This window comes from Argopecten irradians, chromosome 11 (assembly GCF_041381155.1).
Source record: "Argopecten irradians isolate NY chromosome 11, Ai_NY, whole genome shotgun sequence".
In the NCBI taxonomy this organism is placed as follows: Eukaryota; Metazoa; Mollusca; class Bivalvia; order Pectinida; family Pectinidae; genus Argopecten; species Argopecten irradians.
The window spans coordinates 2,591,318-2,605,111 of NC_091144.1; the positions used below are offsets into that span (position 1 = coordinate 2,591,318).

At 37.6% G+C, this 13,794-nt stretch overlaps 1 protein-coding gene across 1 annotated transcript in view; it reads right to left on the reverse strand.

Annotated features, from left to right (window-relative positions):
• The window catches only part of LOC138335669 (uncharacterized), a 188,929-nt gene that overhangs the window by 149,436 nt on the left and 25,699 nt on the right, over positions 1-13,794 (reverse strand). Inside the window, exons 17-29 of the mRNA XM_069284830.1 lie at positions 13,615-13,771; positions 12,693-12,871; positions 12,251-12,472; positions 11,614-11,728; positions 11,126-11,398; positions 10,289-10,552; positions 4,773-5,005; positions 4,304-4,396; positions 2,786-2,989; positions 2,229-2,450; positions 1,873-1,949; positions 598-871; positions 183-294 (exon numbers count right to left, since the gene is read on the reverse strand). Coding sequence (XP_069140931.1) covers positions 183-294; positions 598-871; positions 1,873-1,949; positions 2,229-2,450; positions 2,786-2,989; positions 4,304-4,396; positions 4,773-5,005; positions 10,289-10,552; positions 11,126-11,398; positions 11,614-11,728; positions 12,251-12,472; positions 12,693-12,871; positions 13,615-13,771 — 2,425 coding nt within the window. The remainder of the gene's footprint in view (positions 1-182; positions 295-597; positions 872-1,872; positions 1,950-2,228; positions 2,451-2,785; positions 2,990-4,303; positions 4,397-4,772; positions 5,006-10,288; positions 10,553-11,125; positions 11,399-11,613; positions 11,729-12,250; positions 12,473-12,692; positions 12,872-13,614; positions 13,772-13,794) is intronic.

Below are 13,794 nucleotides of genomic sequence, written 5' to 3' on the forward strand. Positions count from 1 at the left end.
AACATAAATTTTCATTTACTTACAGGAGGATTGACAGGGGGAAATATCTAAGCTACAACCATGAATCCATATAATAATTATTGTTTACTGTAATCTGAAGGGCTCTTCAATTAAAGCAGTTCCAGATATGGGGCAAAAATAGATGAGAAAAGATATGAGAAGAGCTTGAGACAATTACTTACCATAAGTATTGTTATAATCAGCTGCTGAAGGCTTGAGCCAAACATTGAGATAATTTTGTCCTCTGATCACACTTCTTTTCACAGTCAGCTTTGTTCCAGTGGGGAATGTAAACTTCAAACACAAGGGTAAAAGTTACGTTATAATTATCTATTGTATTTATATTCAATTTCAACAAGTCATAATGTCAATTTCTAGCTCAAGAAAATGTAAAATACACCAATATCAATCACTGCAAAGATGTTTCATCTCTAAATACAAGTTACTCTTTACATTGTAAACCACGGCAAATTAGTAAACATGAAAAGTGTTGTTAGACTTGAAAAGCAAAATTAACTTGGCACGAAAAATAAAAAAATTCTAGTACAGCTACAGTAATAGAATCTAATTATCATATTAAAAGGACGTAATACAAACCTGGATTTTCCTGCCTTCAAAGAAGCTGTCAATAGTGAGCCCTGGAGTAGGGATACCGTTCCTGAACATCTGTATAGCCATGGGGTAGAATCCAGTGTTAGTCTGGTCAGGTCCACACTTATCAATAACAATGATGTCATCATAGGCACGGATAGACACCGCACAGTTACAGGACGCAAAGCCGTTACACCGTCGGTAGAAAGTACGAATTTCATAAGGCAGGGTATTATGATGGTAAAGAATGAACTCGCCCTCCAACATGACATCATAGTTACTGTAAGGAAACAGTACAGATTGTTTACCAACATGACATCATAGTTACTGTAAGGAAACAGTACAGATTGTTTACCAACATGACATCATAGTTACTGTAAGGAAACAGTACAGATTGTTTACCAACATGACATCATAGTTACTGTAAGGAAACAGTACAGATTGTTTACCAACATGACATCATAGTTACTGTAAGGAAACAGTACAGATTGTTTACAAACATGACATCATAGTTACTGTAAGGAAACAGTACAGATTGTTTACCAAAGGACATCATAGTTACTGTAAGGAAACAGTACAGATTGTTTACAACATTGTTTACCAACATGACATCATAGTTACTGTAAGGAAACAGTACAGATTGTTTACCAACATGACATCATAGTTACTGTAAGGAAACAGTACAGATTGTTTACCAACATGACATCATAGTTACTGTAAGGAAACAGTACAGATTGTTTACCAACATGACATCATAGTTACTGTAAGGAAACAGTACAGATTGTTTACAACTATATTCTGTAAGGAAACAGTACAGATTGTTTACAACTGACATCAAGTTACTGTAAGGAAACACATTGTTTACAACATGACATCATAGTTACTGTAAGGAAACAGTACAGATTGTTTACCAACATGACATCATAGTTACTGTAAGGAAACAGTACAGATTGTTTACCAACATGACATCATAGTTACTGTAAGGAAACAGTACAGATTGTTTACCAGGAAACAGTACAGATTGTTTACCAGGAAACAGTACAGATTGTTTACCAGGAAACAGTACAGATTGTTTACCAGGAAACAGTACAGATTGTTTACCAACATAACATCATAGTAACTGTAAGCAAACCATACAGATTATTTAGTGTCAAACAAAACCTGATTTTAATTACACGAATTGCACTATGATTTTGGGATATCAATATAACGAGGGTGAAGCACAATTTAAGTGGATTAGCCCACCTTCAGGTGATTGTGACATCCTATTTGAATACTTACACATTGTCAAATGTAGTGATGTGTGGATCGTTAACAGATATACACATACCAGTCCGATCCCTGTCCAGTACCATCAGCTAAAATACATGAAATAGAAAGGCTTAGTTTTATAAAATCAAGATTTTGAGTGACATAAGTACCTCCAGAATTTGAATCTAAAACATGATACTAGACTAACATAACAGCCTCTAGGGCCTCTAACTTATCACCAATAGGTTATACTCTGTGCAAGGGCAGGCAAAAGGCATTTGAGCCATAAAAAAATTGTGTCTAGGGGACAACAGCATGGGAATACAAAAGTTTAACTGAACAAAAGAATTTTTTTTCTCAAGTACACCTAATCAGAACTGTTTTACCTGTGACTCCATCTTGAGAACTTTGGCTTGTTCCACCACGCCACTGACGAAGTAGTCAGCCTCTAGTACAATCTTCTCCGAGTAATTCCCATCTATCAAGTTATCCAGAGTGGCCTTAACCTCGAGGTTATATCTTGCTGACATCCAGTTGTCGTTGGTTACATTCACCATACAAAAGGCTGTTGGATCTCTCTCTCCCCTCATATACATACGAGATGATACCTATTTGATTTGAGTTACAAATATATTTATTTGTGAAAAATGTAAATCATTTAATTGCCCAGGAGTCTCTTGCGAAATGTTAAGTCAAGAATCAAGAAAGTTTGAATTGACATTATCCTCATATAGAAATCTCCTCAACAAATGTAATTGTTTATTAGACAATGGTTGTTGCTTTTGGTTTCAATTTTAATCATTTGTACCTGTTATATAAAGCTACTGTCCGCAACAATTCTTTCCAGGTACCAATTAATACACATGCCATGGTGAAAATGTCAATGTGTACTTGGGAATTGTACATTGTAGTTTTCTGTGTAATACTCTAAAGTTGTATGTACCTGTTGTACTAGGGTACCATCCACACAGGTAAGGTTGCGGTTATCGGTGCTGGACACTGTCGTAATGAGGCTGATAGAACAGTCGTTAGAGGAAGTCAGATTCCTGTTCCTACACAACACATAAGGAGGGGCCGTGACATCTATGGTAAATAACTTTGGGTCCTCTCCCTCATACAGGTCCAGGCTGTCGGCCCCACCTCTTATCTTTGGAAATGAAAAATAGTATATATATTTAATGACAGTTTCTAGGTTGTTGAGGAGTCACATGACAACAGTGTTAGAATACTGAACGTTGATGGTAAACACTACATAAAAGTTGAGAGAACAATTCAGTCAGCAAGTCAGCTGATTTATAATTACTTTGGTTGTTGTGTAAAAGTTGAGAGAACAATAAGTTGGTGTGACGGGTGTATTTATAATTACTTTGGTTGTTGTGTAAAAGTTGAGAGAACAATAAGTTGGTGTGACGGGTGTATTTATAATTACTTTGGTTGTTGTGTAAAAGTTGAGAGAACAATAAGTTGGTGTGACGGGTGTATTTATAATTACTTTGGTTGTTGTGTAAAAGTAGAGAGAACAATAAGTTGGTGTGACGGGTGTATTTATAATTACTTTGGTTGTTGTGTAAAAGTTGAGAGAACAATAAGTTGGTGTGACGGGTGTATTTATAATTACTTTGGTTGTTGTGTAAAAGTTGAGAGAACAATAAGTTGGTGTGACGGGTGTATTTATAATTACTTTGGTTGTTGTGTAAAAGTTGAGAGAACAATAAGGTGTGTGTGACGGGTGTATTTATAATTACTTTGGTTGTTGTGTAAAAGTTGAGAGAACAATAAGTTGGTGTGACGGGTGTATTTATAATTACTTTGGTTGTTGTGTAAAAGTTGAGAGAGAACAATAAGTGGTGTGACGGGTGTATTTATAATTACTTTGGTTGTTGTGTAAAAGTTGAGAGAACAATAAGTTGGTGTGACGGGTGTATTTATAATTACTTTGGTTGTTGTGTAAAAGTTGAGAGAACAATAAGTTGGTGTGACGGGTGTATTTATAATTACTTTGGTTGTTGTGTAAAAGTAGAGAGAACAATAAGTTGGTGTGACGGGTGTATTTATAATTACTTTGGTTGTTGTGTAAAAGTTGAGAGAACAATAAGTTGGTGTGACGGGTGTATTTATAATTACTTTGGTTGTTGTGTAAAAGTTGAGAGAACAATAAGCTGGTGTGACGGGTGTATTTATAATTACTTTGGTTGTTGTGTAAAAGTTGAGAGAGAACAATAAGTTGGTGTGACGGGTGTATTTATAAATTACTTTGGTTGTATTATAATTACTTGTTGTTGTGTAAAAGTTGAGAGAACAATAAGTTGGTGTGACGGGTGTATTTATAATTACTTTGGTTGTTGTGTAAAAGTTGAGAGAACAATAAGCTGGTGTGACGGGTGTATTTATAATTACTTTGGTTGTTGTGTAAAAGTTGAGAGATCAATAAGTTGGTGTGACGTTTGTGTTATTTGTTTACCTCGATAGTTGCAGTGTAAGGATCCGACATCATAAGAGTTCCACGTGTCATTTCACAGTTGTCATAGTAACATGCACTGACAGCACACTCAAGCTACAAAATAGATTGGTAAATGTTGATGATAGCAAATAAAACATAAGCCTATAGGGTAATCAAGCAATCCAATAATTTACAAACACCATTTAACTTTTACTTTACCATATACAAGAGGTCTAATGTGCCTTACAGACATCTGACTATACAAACAATACAATATGTTGTAGAAATGAAGTATATGCAGTAAGTTGTAATAAATTATATACTATTTTATCCCTGTGACCTTGGATGAAGGTCAAGGTCTTTCATATGAATAAACTTGTTAGCCCTTCATCCCAGCACGCTAAAGCCCCAATATCAGGTCTCTTTCTTATTGACGGCAACAGATGATGTACAATGACAATGTAGGTCACTTTTTTACCCAATTACTTACCATCGACCCGTCCATCAGACTATTGGCGTATTGTGATGGTAACGTTGACTCAGTCTCGTTGTCTCTCATTGTGTCCTCGTACAGTTGTACACCATCCACCTTCCAGAGTACATCATAGATCACAGCCATGTCTGTCTCAATCTCCGGGAAGGAGCACATAAAACTGTCATTTCCAGGTCCTTGGAAGGACGGTACCAATGTTACATTGTCAACTGAGGGCCCTGGCAGCAAACCTACACAAACATTTCACAAGTATAAGGTTAAACTTCTTAAAAAAATTCCGACATAATTACAAAACTTTCGACCAAGTAATTTGATCTGTAGACATCGAGCTAGTATTTGGAGGTCCCAGGTTAAAACCATGCTCATTAGAAGTGTCTTCATATCTCAGACAAAATACATCTTAGTTTATCAGAAAGTTTATGTGTTGAGCTGTTAAACCTGAGCTTGACCAGAGCCATTATTTCACATTTTTTTTTTTAATGTGTTATGTATACATGTGTATGACTTCTCATGGTTTTATAAGCTGCAGTGAGAAAGGGCCTTAAAATGTTTCACCAAATTAATGCAATATTTATCAACCATTGAAAGCAAATCAAATTGCTTCATGAACTTCTTTATAACCAAAATTACAACAAAATGTACTCATATGGACAGGTCGAGTGTACAATCCATGCTGTGATATGTATTATACTTACTGTCAACACAGGTACGATAGTGATACTCCCATGTCAAGTGTACAATCCATGCTGTGATATGTATTATACTTACTGTAAACACAGGTACGATAGTGATACTCCCATGTCAAGTGTACAATCCATGCTGTGATATGTATTATACTTACTGTCAACACAGGTACGATAGTGATACTCCCATGTCAAGTGTACAATCCATGCTGTGATATGTATTATACTTACTGTCAACACAGGTACGATAGTGATACTCCCATGTCAAGTGTACAATCCATGCAGCGATATGTATTATACTTACTGTCGACACAGGTACGATAGTGATACTCCCATGTCAAGTGTACAATCCATGCTGTGATATGTACTTACTGTCAACACAGGTACGGTAGTGATACTCCCATGTCAAGTGTACAATCCATGCTGTGATATGTATTATACTTACTGTCAACACAGGTACGATAGTGATACTCCCATGTCAAGTGTACAATCCATGCAGTGATATGTATTATACTTACTGTCAACACAGGTACGATAGTGATACTCCCATGTCGAGTGTACAATCCATGCTGTGATATGTATTATACTTACTGTCAACACAGGTACGATAGTGATACTCTCATGTCAAGTGTACAATCCATGCAGCGATATGTATTATACTTACTGTCGACACAGGTACGATAGTGATACTCCCATGTCAAGTGTACAATCCATGCTGTGATATGTATTATACTTACTGTCAACACAGGTACAGTAGTGATACTCCCATGTCAAGTGTACAATCCATGCTGTGATATGTATTATACTTACTGTCAACACAGGTACGATAGTGATACTCCCATGTCAAGTGTACAATCCATGCTGTGATATGTATTATACTTACTGTCGACACAGGTACGATAGTGATACTCCCATGTCAAGTGTACAATCCATGCAGCGATATGTATTATACTTACTGTCAACACAGGTACGATAGTGATACTCCCATGTCAAGTGTACAATCCATGCAGTGATATGTATTATACTTACTGTCAACACAGGTACGATAGTGATACTCCCATGTCAAGTGTACAATCCATGCTGTGATATGTATTATACTTACTTTCGACACAGGTACGATAGTGATACTCTCATGTCAAGTGTACAATCCATGCTGTGATATGTATTATACTTACTGTCAATACAGGTACGGTAGTGATACTCCCATGTCAAGTGTACAATCCATGCTGTGATATGTATTATACTTACTGTCGACACAGGTACGATAGTGATACTCCCATGTCAAGTGTACAATCCATGCTGTGATATATATTATACTTACTGTCAACACAGGTACGATAGTGATACTCCCATGTCAAGTGTACAATCCATGCTGTGATATATTTTATACTTACTGTCGACACAGGTACGATAGTGATACTCCCATGTCGAGTGTACAATCCATGCTGTGATATGTATTATACTTACTGTCAACACAGGTACGGTAGTGATACTCTCATGTCAAGTGTGTACGATCCATACACTTATATGTATTATACTTACTGTCAACACAGGTACGGTAGTGATACTCCCATGTCGAGTGTACAATCCATGCTGTGATATGTATTATACTTACTGTCAACACAGGTACGGTAGTGATACTCCCATGTCAAGTGTACAATCCATGCTGTGATATGTATTATACTACTACTGTCAACACAGGTACGGTAGTGATACTCCCATGTCAAGTGTACAATCCATGCTGTGATATGTATTATACTTACTGTCAACACAGGTACGGTAGTGATACTCCCATGTCAAGTGTACAATCCATGCTGTGATATGTATTATACTTACTGTCAACACAGGTACGATAGTGATACTCCCATGTCAAGTGTACAATCCATGCTGTGATATGTATTATACTTACTGTCAACACAGGTACGATAGTGATACTCCCATGTCAAGTGTACAATCCATGCTGTGATATGTATTATACTTACTGTCAACACAGGCACGATAGTGATACTCCCATGTCAAGTGTACAATCCATGCTGTGATATGTATTATACTTACTGTCAACACAGGTACGATAGTGATACTCCCATGTCAAGTGTACAATCCATGCTGTGATATGTATTATACTTACTGTCAACACAGGTACGATAGTGATACTCCCATGTCAAGTGTACAATCCATGCTGTGATATGTATTATACTTACTGTCAACACAGGTACGGTAGTGATACTCCCATGTCAAGTGTACAATCCATGCAGTGATATGTATTATACTTACTGTCAACACAGGTACGATAGTGATACTCCCATGTCAAGTGTACAATCCATGCTGTGATATGTATTATACGCACTGTCGACACAGGTACGATAGTGATACTCCCATGTCAAGTGTACAATCCATGCTGTGATATGTATTATACGCACTGTCGACACAGGTACGATAGTGATACTCCCATGTCAAGTGTACGATCCATACACTTATATGTATTATACTTACTGTCGACACAGGTACGATAGTGATACTCCCATGTCGAGTGTACAATCCATGCTGTGATATGTATTATACTTACTGTCAACACAGGTACGATAGTGATACTCCCATGTCAAGTGTACAATCCATGCTGTGATATGTATTATACTTACTGTCAACACAGGTACGATAGTGATACTCCCATGTCAAGTGTACAATCCATGCTGTGATATGTATTTATACTTACTGTCAACACAGGTACAATAGTGATACTCCCATGTCAAGTGTACAATCCATGCTGTGATATGTATTATACTTACTGTCAACACAGGTACGATAGTGATACTCCCATGTCAAGTGTACAATCCATGCTGTGATATGTATTATACTTACTGTCAACACAGGTACGATAGTGATACTCCCATGTCAAGTGTACAATCCATGCTGTGATATGTATTATACTTGCTGTTGACACAGGTACGATAGTGATACTCCCATGTCAAGTGTACAATCCATGCTGTGATATGTATTATACTTACTGTCGACACAGGTACGATAGTGATACTCCCATGTCAAGTGTACAATCCATACAGTTATATGTATTATACTTACTGTCAACACAGGTACAATAGTGATACTCCCATGTCAAGTTTACAATCCATGCTGTGATATGTATTATACTTACTGTCAACACAGGTACGATAGTGATACTCCCATGTCAAGTGTACGATCCATACAGTTATATGTATTATACTTACTGTCAACACAGGTACAATAGTGATACTCCCATGTCAAGTGTACAATCCATGCTGTGATATGTATTTTACTTACTGTCAATACAGGTACGATAGTGATACTCCCATGTCAAGTGTACAATCCATGCTGTGATATGTATTATACTTACTGTCAACACAGGTACAGTAGTGATACTCCCATGTCAAGTGTACAATCCATGCTGTGATATGTATTATACTTACTGTCAACACAGGTACGATAGTGATACTCCCATGTCAAGTGTACAATCCATGCTGTGATATGTATTATACTTACTGTCAACACAGGTACAGTAGTGATACTCCCATGTCAAGTGTACAATCCATGCTGTGATATGTATTATACTTACTGTCAACACAGGTACGATAGTGATACTCCCATGTCAAGTGTACAATCCATGCTGTGATATGTATTATACTTACTGTCAACACAGGTACGATAGTGATACTCCCATGTCAAGTGTACAATCCATGCTGTGATATGTATTATACTTACTGTCGACACAGGTACGATAGTGATACTCCCATGTCAAGTGTACAATCCATGCTGTGATATGTATTATACTTACTGTCAACACAGGTACGATAGTGATACTCCCATGTCAAGTGTACAATCCATGCTGTGATATGTATTATACTTACTGTCGACACAGGTACGATAGTGATACTCCCATGTCAAGTGTACAATCCATGCTGTGATATGTATTATACTTACTGTCAACACAGGTACGATAGTGATACTCCCATGTCAAGTGTACAATCCATGCTGTGATATGTATTATACTTACTGTCAACACAGGTACGATAGTGATACTCCCATGTCAAGTGTACAATCCATGCTGTGATATGTATTATACTTACTGTCGACACAGGTACGATAGTGATACTCCCATGTCAAGTGTACAATCCATGCTGTGATATGTATTATACTTACTGTCGACACAGGTACGATAGTGATACTCCCATGTCAAGTGTACAATCCATGCTGTGATATGTATTATACTTACTGTCAACACAGGTACGATAGTGATACTCCCATGTCAAGTGTACAATCCATGCTGTGATATGTATTATACTTACTGTCAACACAGGTACGATAGTGATACTCCCATGTCAAGTGTACAATCCATGCTGTGATATGTATTATACTTACTGTCGACACAGGTACGATAGTGATACTCCCATGTCAAGTGTACAATCCATGCTGTGATATGTATTATACTTACTGTCGACACAGGTACGATAGTGATACTCCCATGTCAAGTGTACAATCCATGCTGTGATATGTATTATACGCACTGTCGACACAGGTACGATAGTGATACTCCCATGTCAAGTGTACGATCCATACACTTATATGTATTATACTTACTGTCGACACAGGTACGATAGTGATACTCCCATGTCGAGTGTACAATCCATGCTGTGATATGTATTATACTTACTGTCGACACAGGTACGATAGTGATACTCCCATGTCAAGTGTACAATCCATGCTGTGATATGTATTATACTTACTGTCGACACAGGTACGATAGTGATACTCCCATGTCAAGTGTACAATCCATGCTGTGATATGTATTATACTTACTGTCAACACAGGTACGGTAGTGATACTCCCATGTTGAGAACATTGACCCGTCACCCTGTTGGTCACTAAGCGACAGATTATTGAGGGCACACAGTCCTGCTGATTTGCTGAATACGATATCAGAGCATTCTACATCGGCGTCACACAGACTCTGACAGTGGTTCACCGTCCACACATTCATTTGTACACTGCCACTGGGCTGGTCAAATCTCATCTTGTTTGGCCATTTCTTCCATTCCACATACTGTCCTGGACAACGGTCATCTGGTAAACAATGAGAAAATAACATGATTAGACAATGGTCATCTGGTAGAAATAATGAAGCAATAACACCTTTTTTTTTATTGATATAGTGTAATGTGCTATCAAAATCTATACACAAGTGTATGCTTCAGAAGCTTTCTTTAATTGTGTTTCTGCCTCTGACAGCATTTAACACCTGTCCACATTATAGTGCCATCACATTGAAGTATACTGCTTCGTCATTCTGTATGAAACTATTGATATGAACCGATTTGGGTAATAGTCAAGAGCTCTTTAAACACTATGATAATAGAACTCCCTCAACACCAAAATGACATTAGAAATTTCCTAGCTTTTATATAACCTCATTATTAGTATCTAAAATTTCTGCAACTAGGATCATGTTCAGATGACCAAAATGTAATGAATGTCTTTGACACTACCATGTAAAGTGGACTTCTGAAAATTCTATTTGTTTAAACAAATGTTAAATATAACCCTGGTCCAAAGTAATAATTTTTTTTTTATTTCTTAACTATATTATTGAATGAATGTCTGAGGCCACCAAATGTTTGTTTACGTATGATAACCCACCAGTGCATTGCCATTCGGAGTAAGCCCATTGGCTGTCAAATCCTCCTATATCTACATAAGTAGTCACATCAGCCACTTGGAATGGCGACAGATTACAGATGGAACTAGACGAATCGTAATCGAGGGAGCGACACTGGAAGTCACCGTTAAATGTGGAGCACACACTCTGACATTCCTCTAGACTGCCGACATTGGTCGATGTGTTCAGATTGTAGAATGCCATGGCCGAGGCGTTATGTACGGTCCATTGGAGTCGTGATGTTAAACAGGGACCTGATAAATAACAAGGATTGTCAAATATTATTTAACAACAATGGTAACTTATTTCAGTAACTTTTTTTAATTTACAACAATTTTATTTTTTTAAGTAACTTTTTCATTTTAAAACAATGAGAATTTGTTTCATTTTAAAGCAATGAGAATTTGTTTAACAAACTTTTTCATTTTACAATAACTGTAATTTGTTTTAATAAATTTATGTTATATACTTGGGCGAATGCTCCATCCTGAAGAATTTGAACCAGGAGCACAGATCTGCTGGTTGTCCATGGGATTCAGTGTCAGATTCAGATAACACATTCCGTCTATAACGCAGACGTCATTCTAAAATAAAGAGAATTCATCTTCATTCCGAATATTTCCAACATAAATCACAAACCATATTAATGAGCATACATTGTCAGTAATTTTTTCTTTTCTTAAATGTTTTTCTCCTTTCAGTCACCGGTTGGAAACCTTTTGAGCTAGTAAGCTCAATTGAGGTCAGTCTCTCAATTCTGTATTTGCAATTGCAGAGTTATCTGCCCTTGCAGGTAGTTACTGATTGTGATATCTTGTTTCCGAATGTAACGTCACAGTTTTTGGAGAAAACGACGTGAATTGCGCCCACAAAATAAATATGTCACTATGGATATTTACTCACAAGGTAATATATGTAATATGCATAGATGGAACAGCATAACCTTTTGACCTTGAATAAACACTGTATACAATTTAACATTTTCAGCTTTCAAGATCAAAGAGAAATTAGTTGAGGCAGTATAATCTTTTGACCTTGTCAGGTCTCAGAGAATAAAGTGTCAGCATTTAAACCTTTGAACTTGGAAGGTTAAAATGGACGCTTACCTTTTGAGTACATGATCCATCCTCAATATTACATGAGAAGCACATGGGGTCATAGGTCAAATGCAGAACAGCATTGCTGATGTTGCTGGTAGAATTGATGTTGCTAACGGCGACCAAATAATTTCCTGCTGCTGGTAGTAAACATCTGACTTCAGAGAAACTGACAAAAGTCGCAAGAGCTTCCTGCCAGGCTCCGGAGACCTCATAACCAGTCTCATTAACCTGAAATGAACAGGAAAACATCTGACTTCAGAGAAACTGACAAAGTCGCAGGAGCTTCCTGCCAGGCTCCAGAGACCTCATAACCAGTCTCATTAACCTGAAATTAACAGGAAAACATATAACTTAGTGAAGGAAACATATCACCTTCAAAGACATCCAGGCCAATACAATTCTGTGGGTCGATTTAGAAAACAAAGAAAAATTAATAATTATTGCTTACCTGGATTTCTTGGTGGTAACAGGTAAGATTTTCTGTGTTGATGAACGTCTGACCTGTGAGATGTACAATCCTACAGGAAGATGTTCTGGAGTTACACAAACCATTCTCGGGTCTGGCCACTCGGATTGTTGGTGGATCAACGACGTTTGTACTGCAGGTAAGGTCGCATTCACATCCAGCTAAAATAAATCAAATCAAATAACATCACATTCATCTACAATGGATCATATTGGATCATACAAATACAATACATCAATTGGATGATCAAGAGGTGTAATGGTTAAGCCACTTGTAATTTATCTAGCTGGCAAGGGTTCCGTCCCCAGCATGGACATGAAAAGATTAATAGAATCTTACATGGGTCTGTGAAGTGGACAGGGATATCTCAACCCGAGTGAAAGATTTTGGCCGGTCAACCCGAATCATTCACGAGGGTTGAGATATCCCTGTCCACTTCACAGACCCATGTTTGATTCTTTTTCTCCCATACTTAGTAAAAAAAAATGATGAAATTCCACTTGGTTTCCAGCTTTTTCATCGCGCCATTATCGCAGGAACGTCGTTATGCGTCAAAATTGATGACGTCATCTACAATGCGCGGCGCAGTTACGCCGCATGTATTGATGACGTCACGTTATTGTCTAGCGCGTGTGAGCTGTCTTACACCCCCCTGTGTAAGATAGAGTTATCTTTTCCCTAGCAACCGCGGGATATCCCTGTGAAGTATGGGAGATAAGGGGTCACCTACCTGATCATATGGGTTCTCCAGGCACTCTGGTTTTCTCCCACTCTAAGACCCCTTGTATGCTTACATCCAAGCCATTGAAAGTGATTTGTATAAGTTTTGTAACTTGTTTTCGATTAATGTAAATTAAATAAAATTTTATAAGTACAATGGATCCTAACAGAGGGTTAGCCTTACCAGCGGTACAGTGGCTGTTGTCACATAGGTAAGGACACAGACCAAGCACAGCCTCGCCAACTTCTCCACTGTCCGAGGAATTCCTCTCCAACTCAAACCAACATCGTCGGGATATCATCTCGTTCACAACCAAACCGAAGCCTTGGTCATCAGTCCACTGTGTTACAGAGTTATATAAAA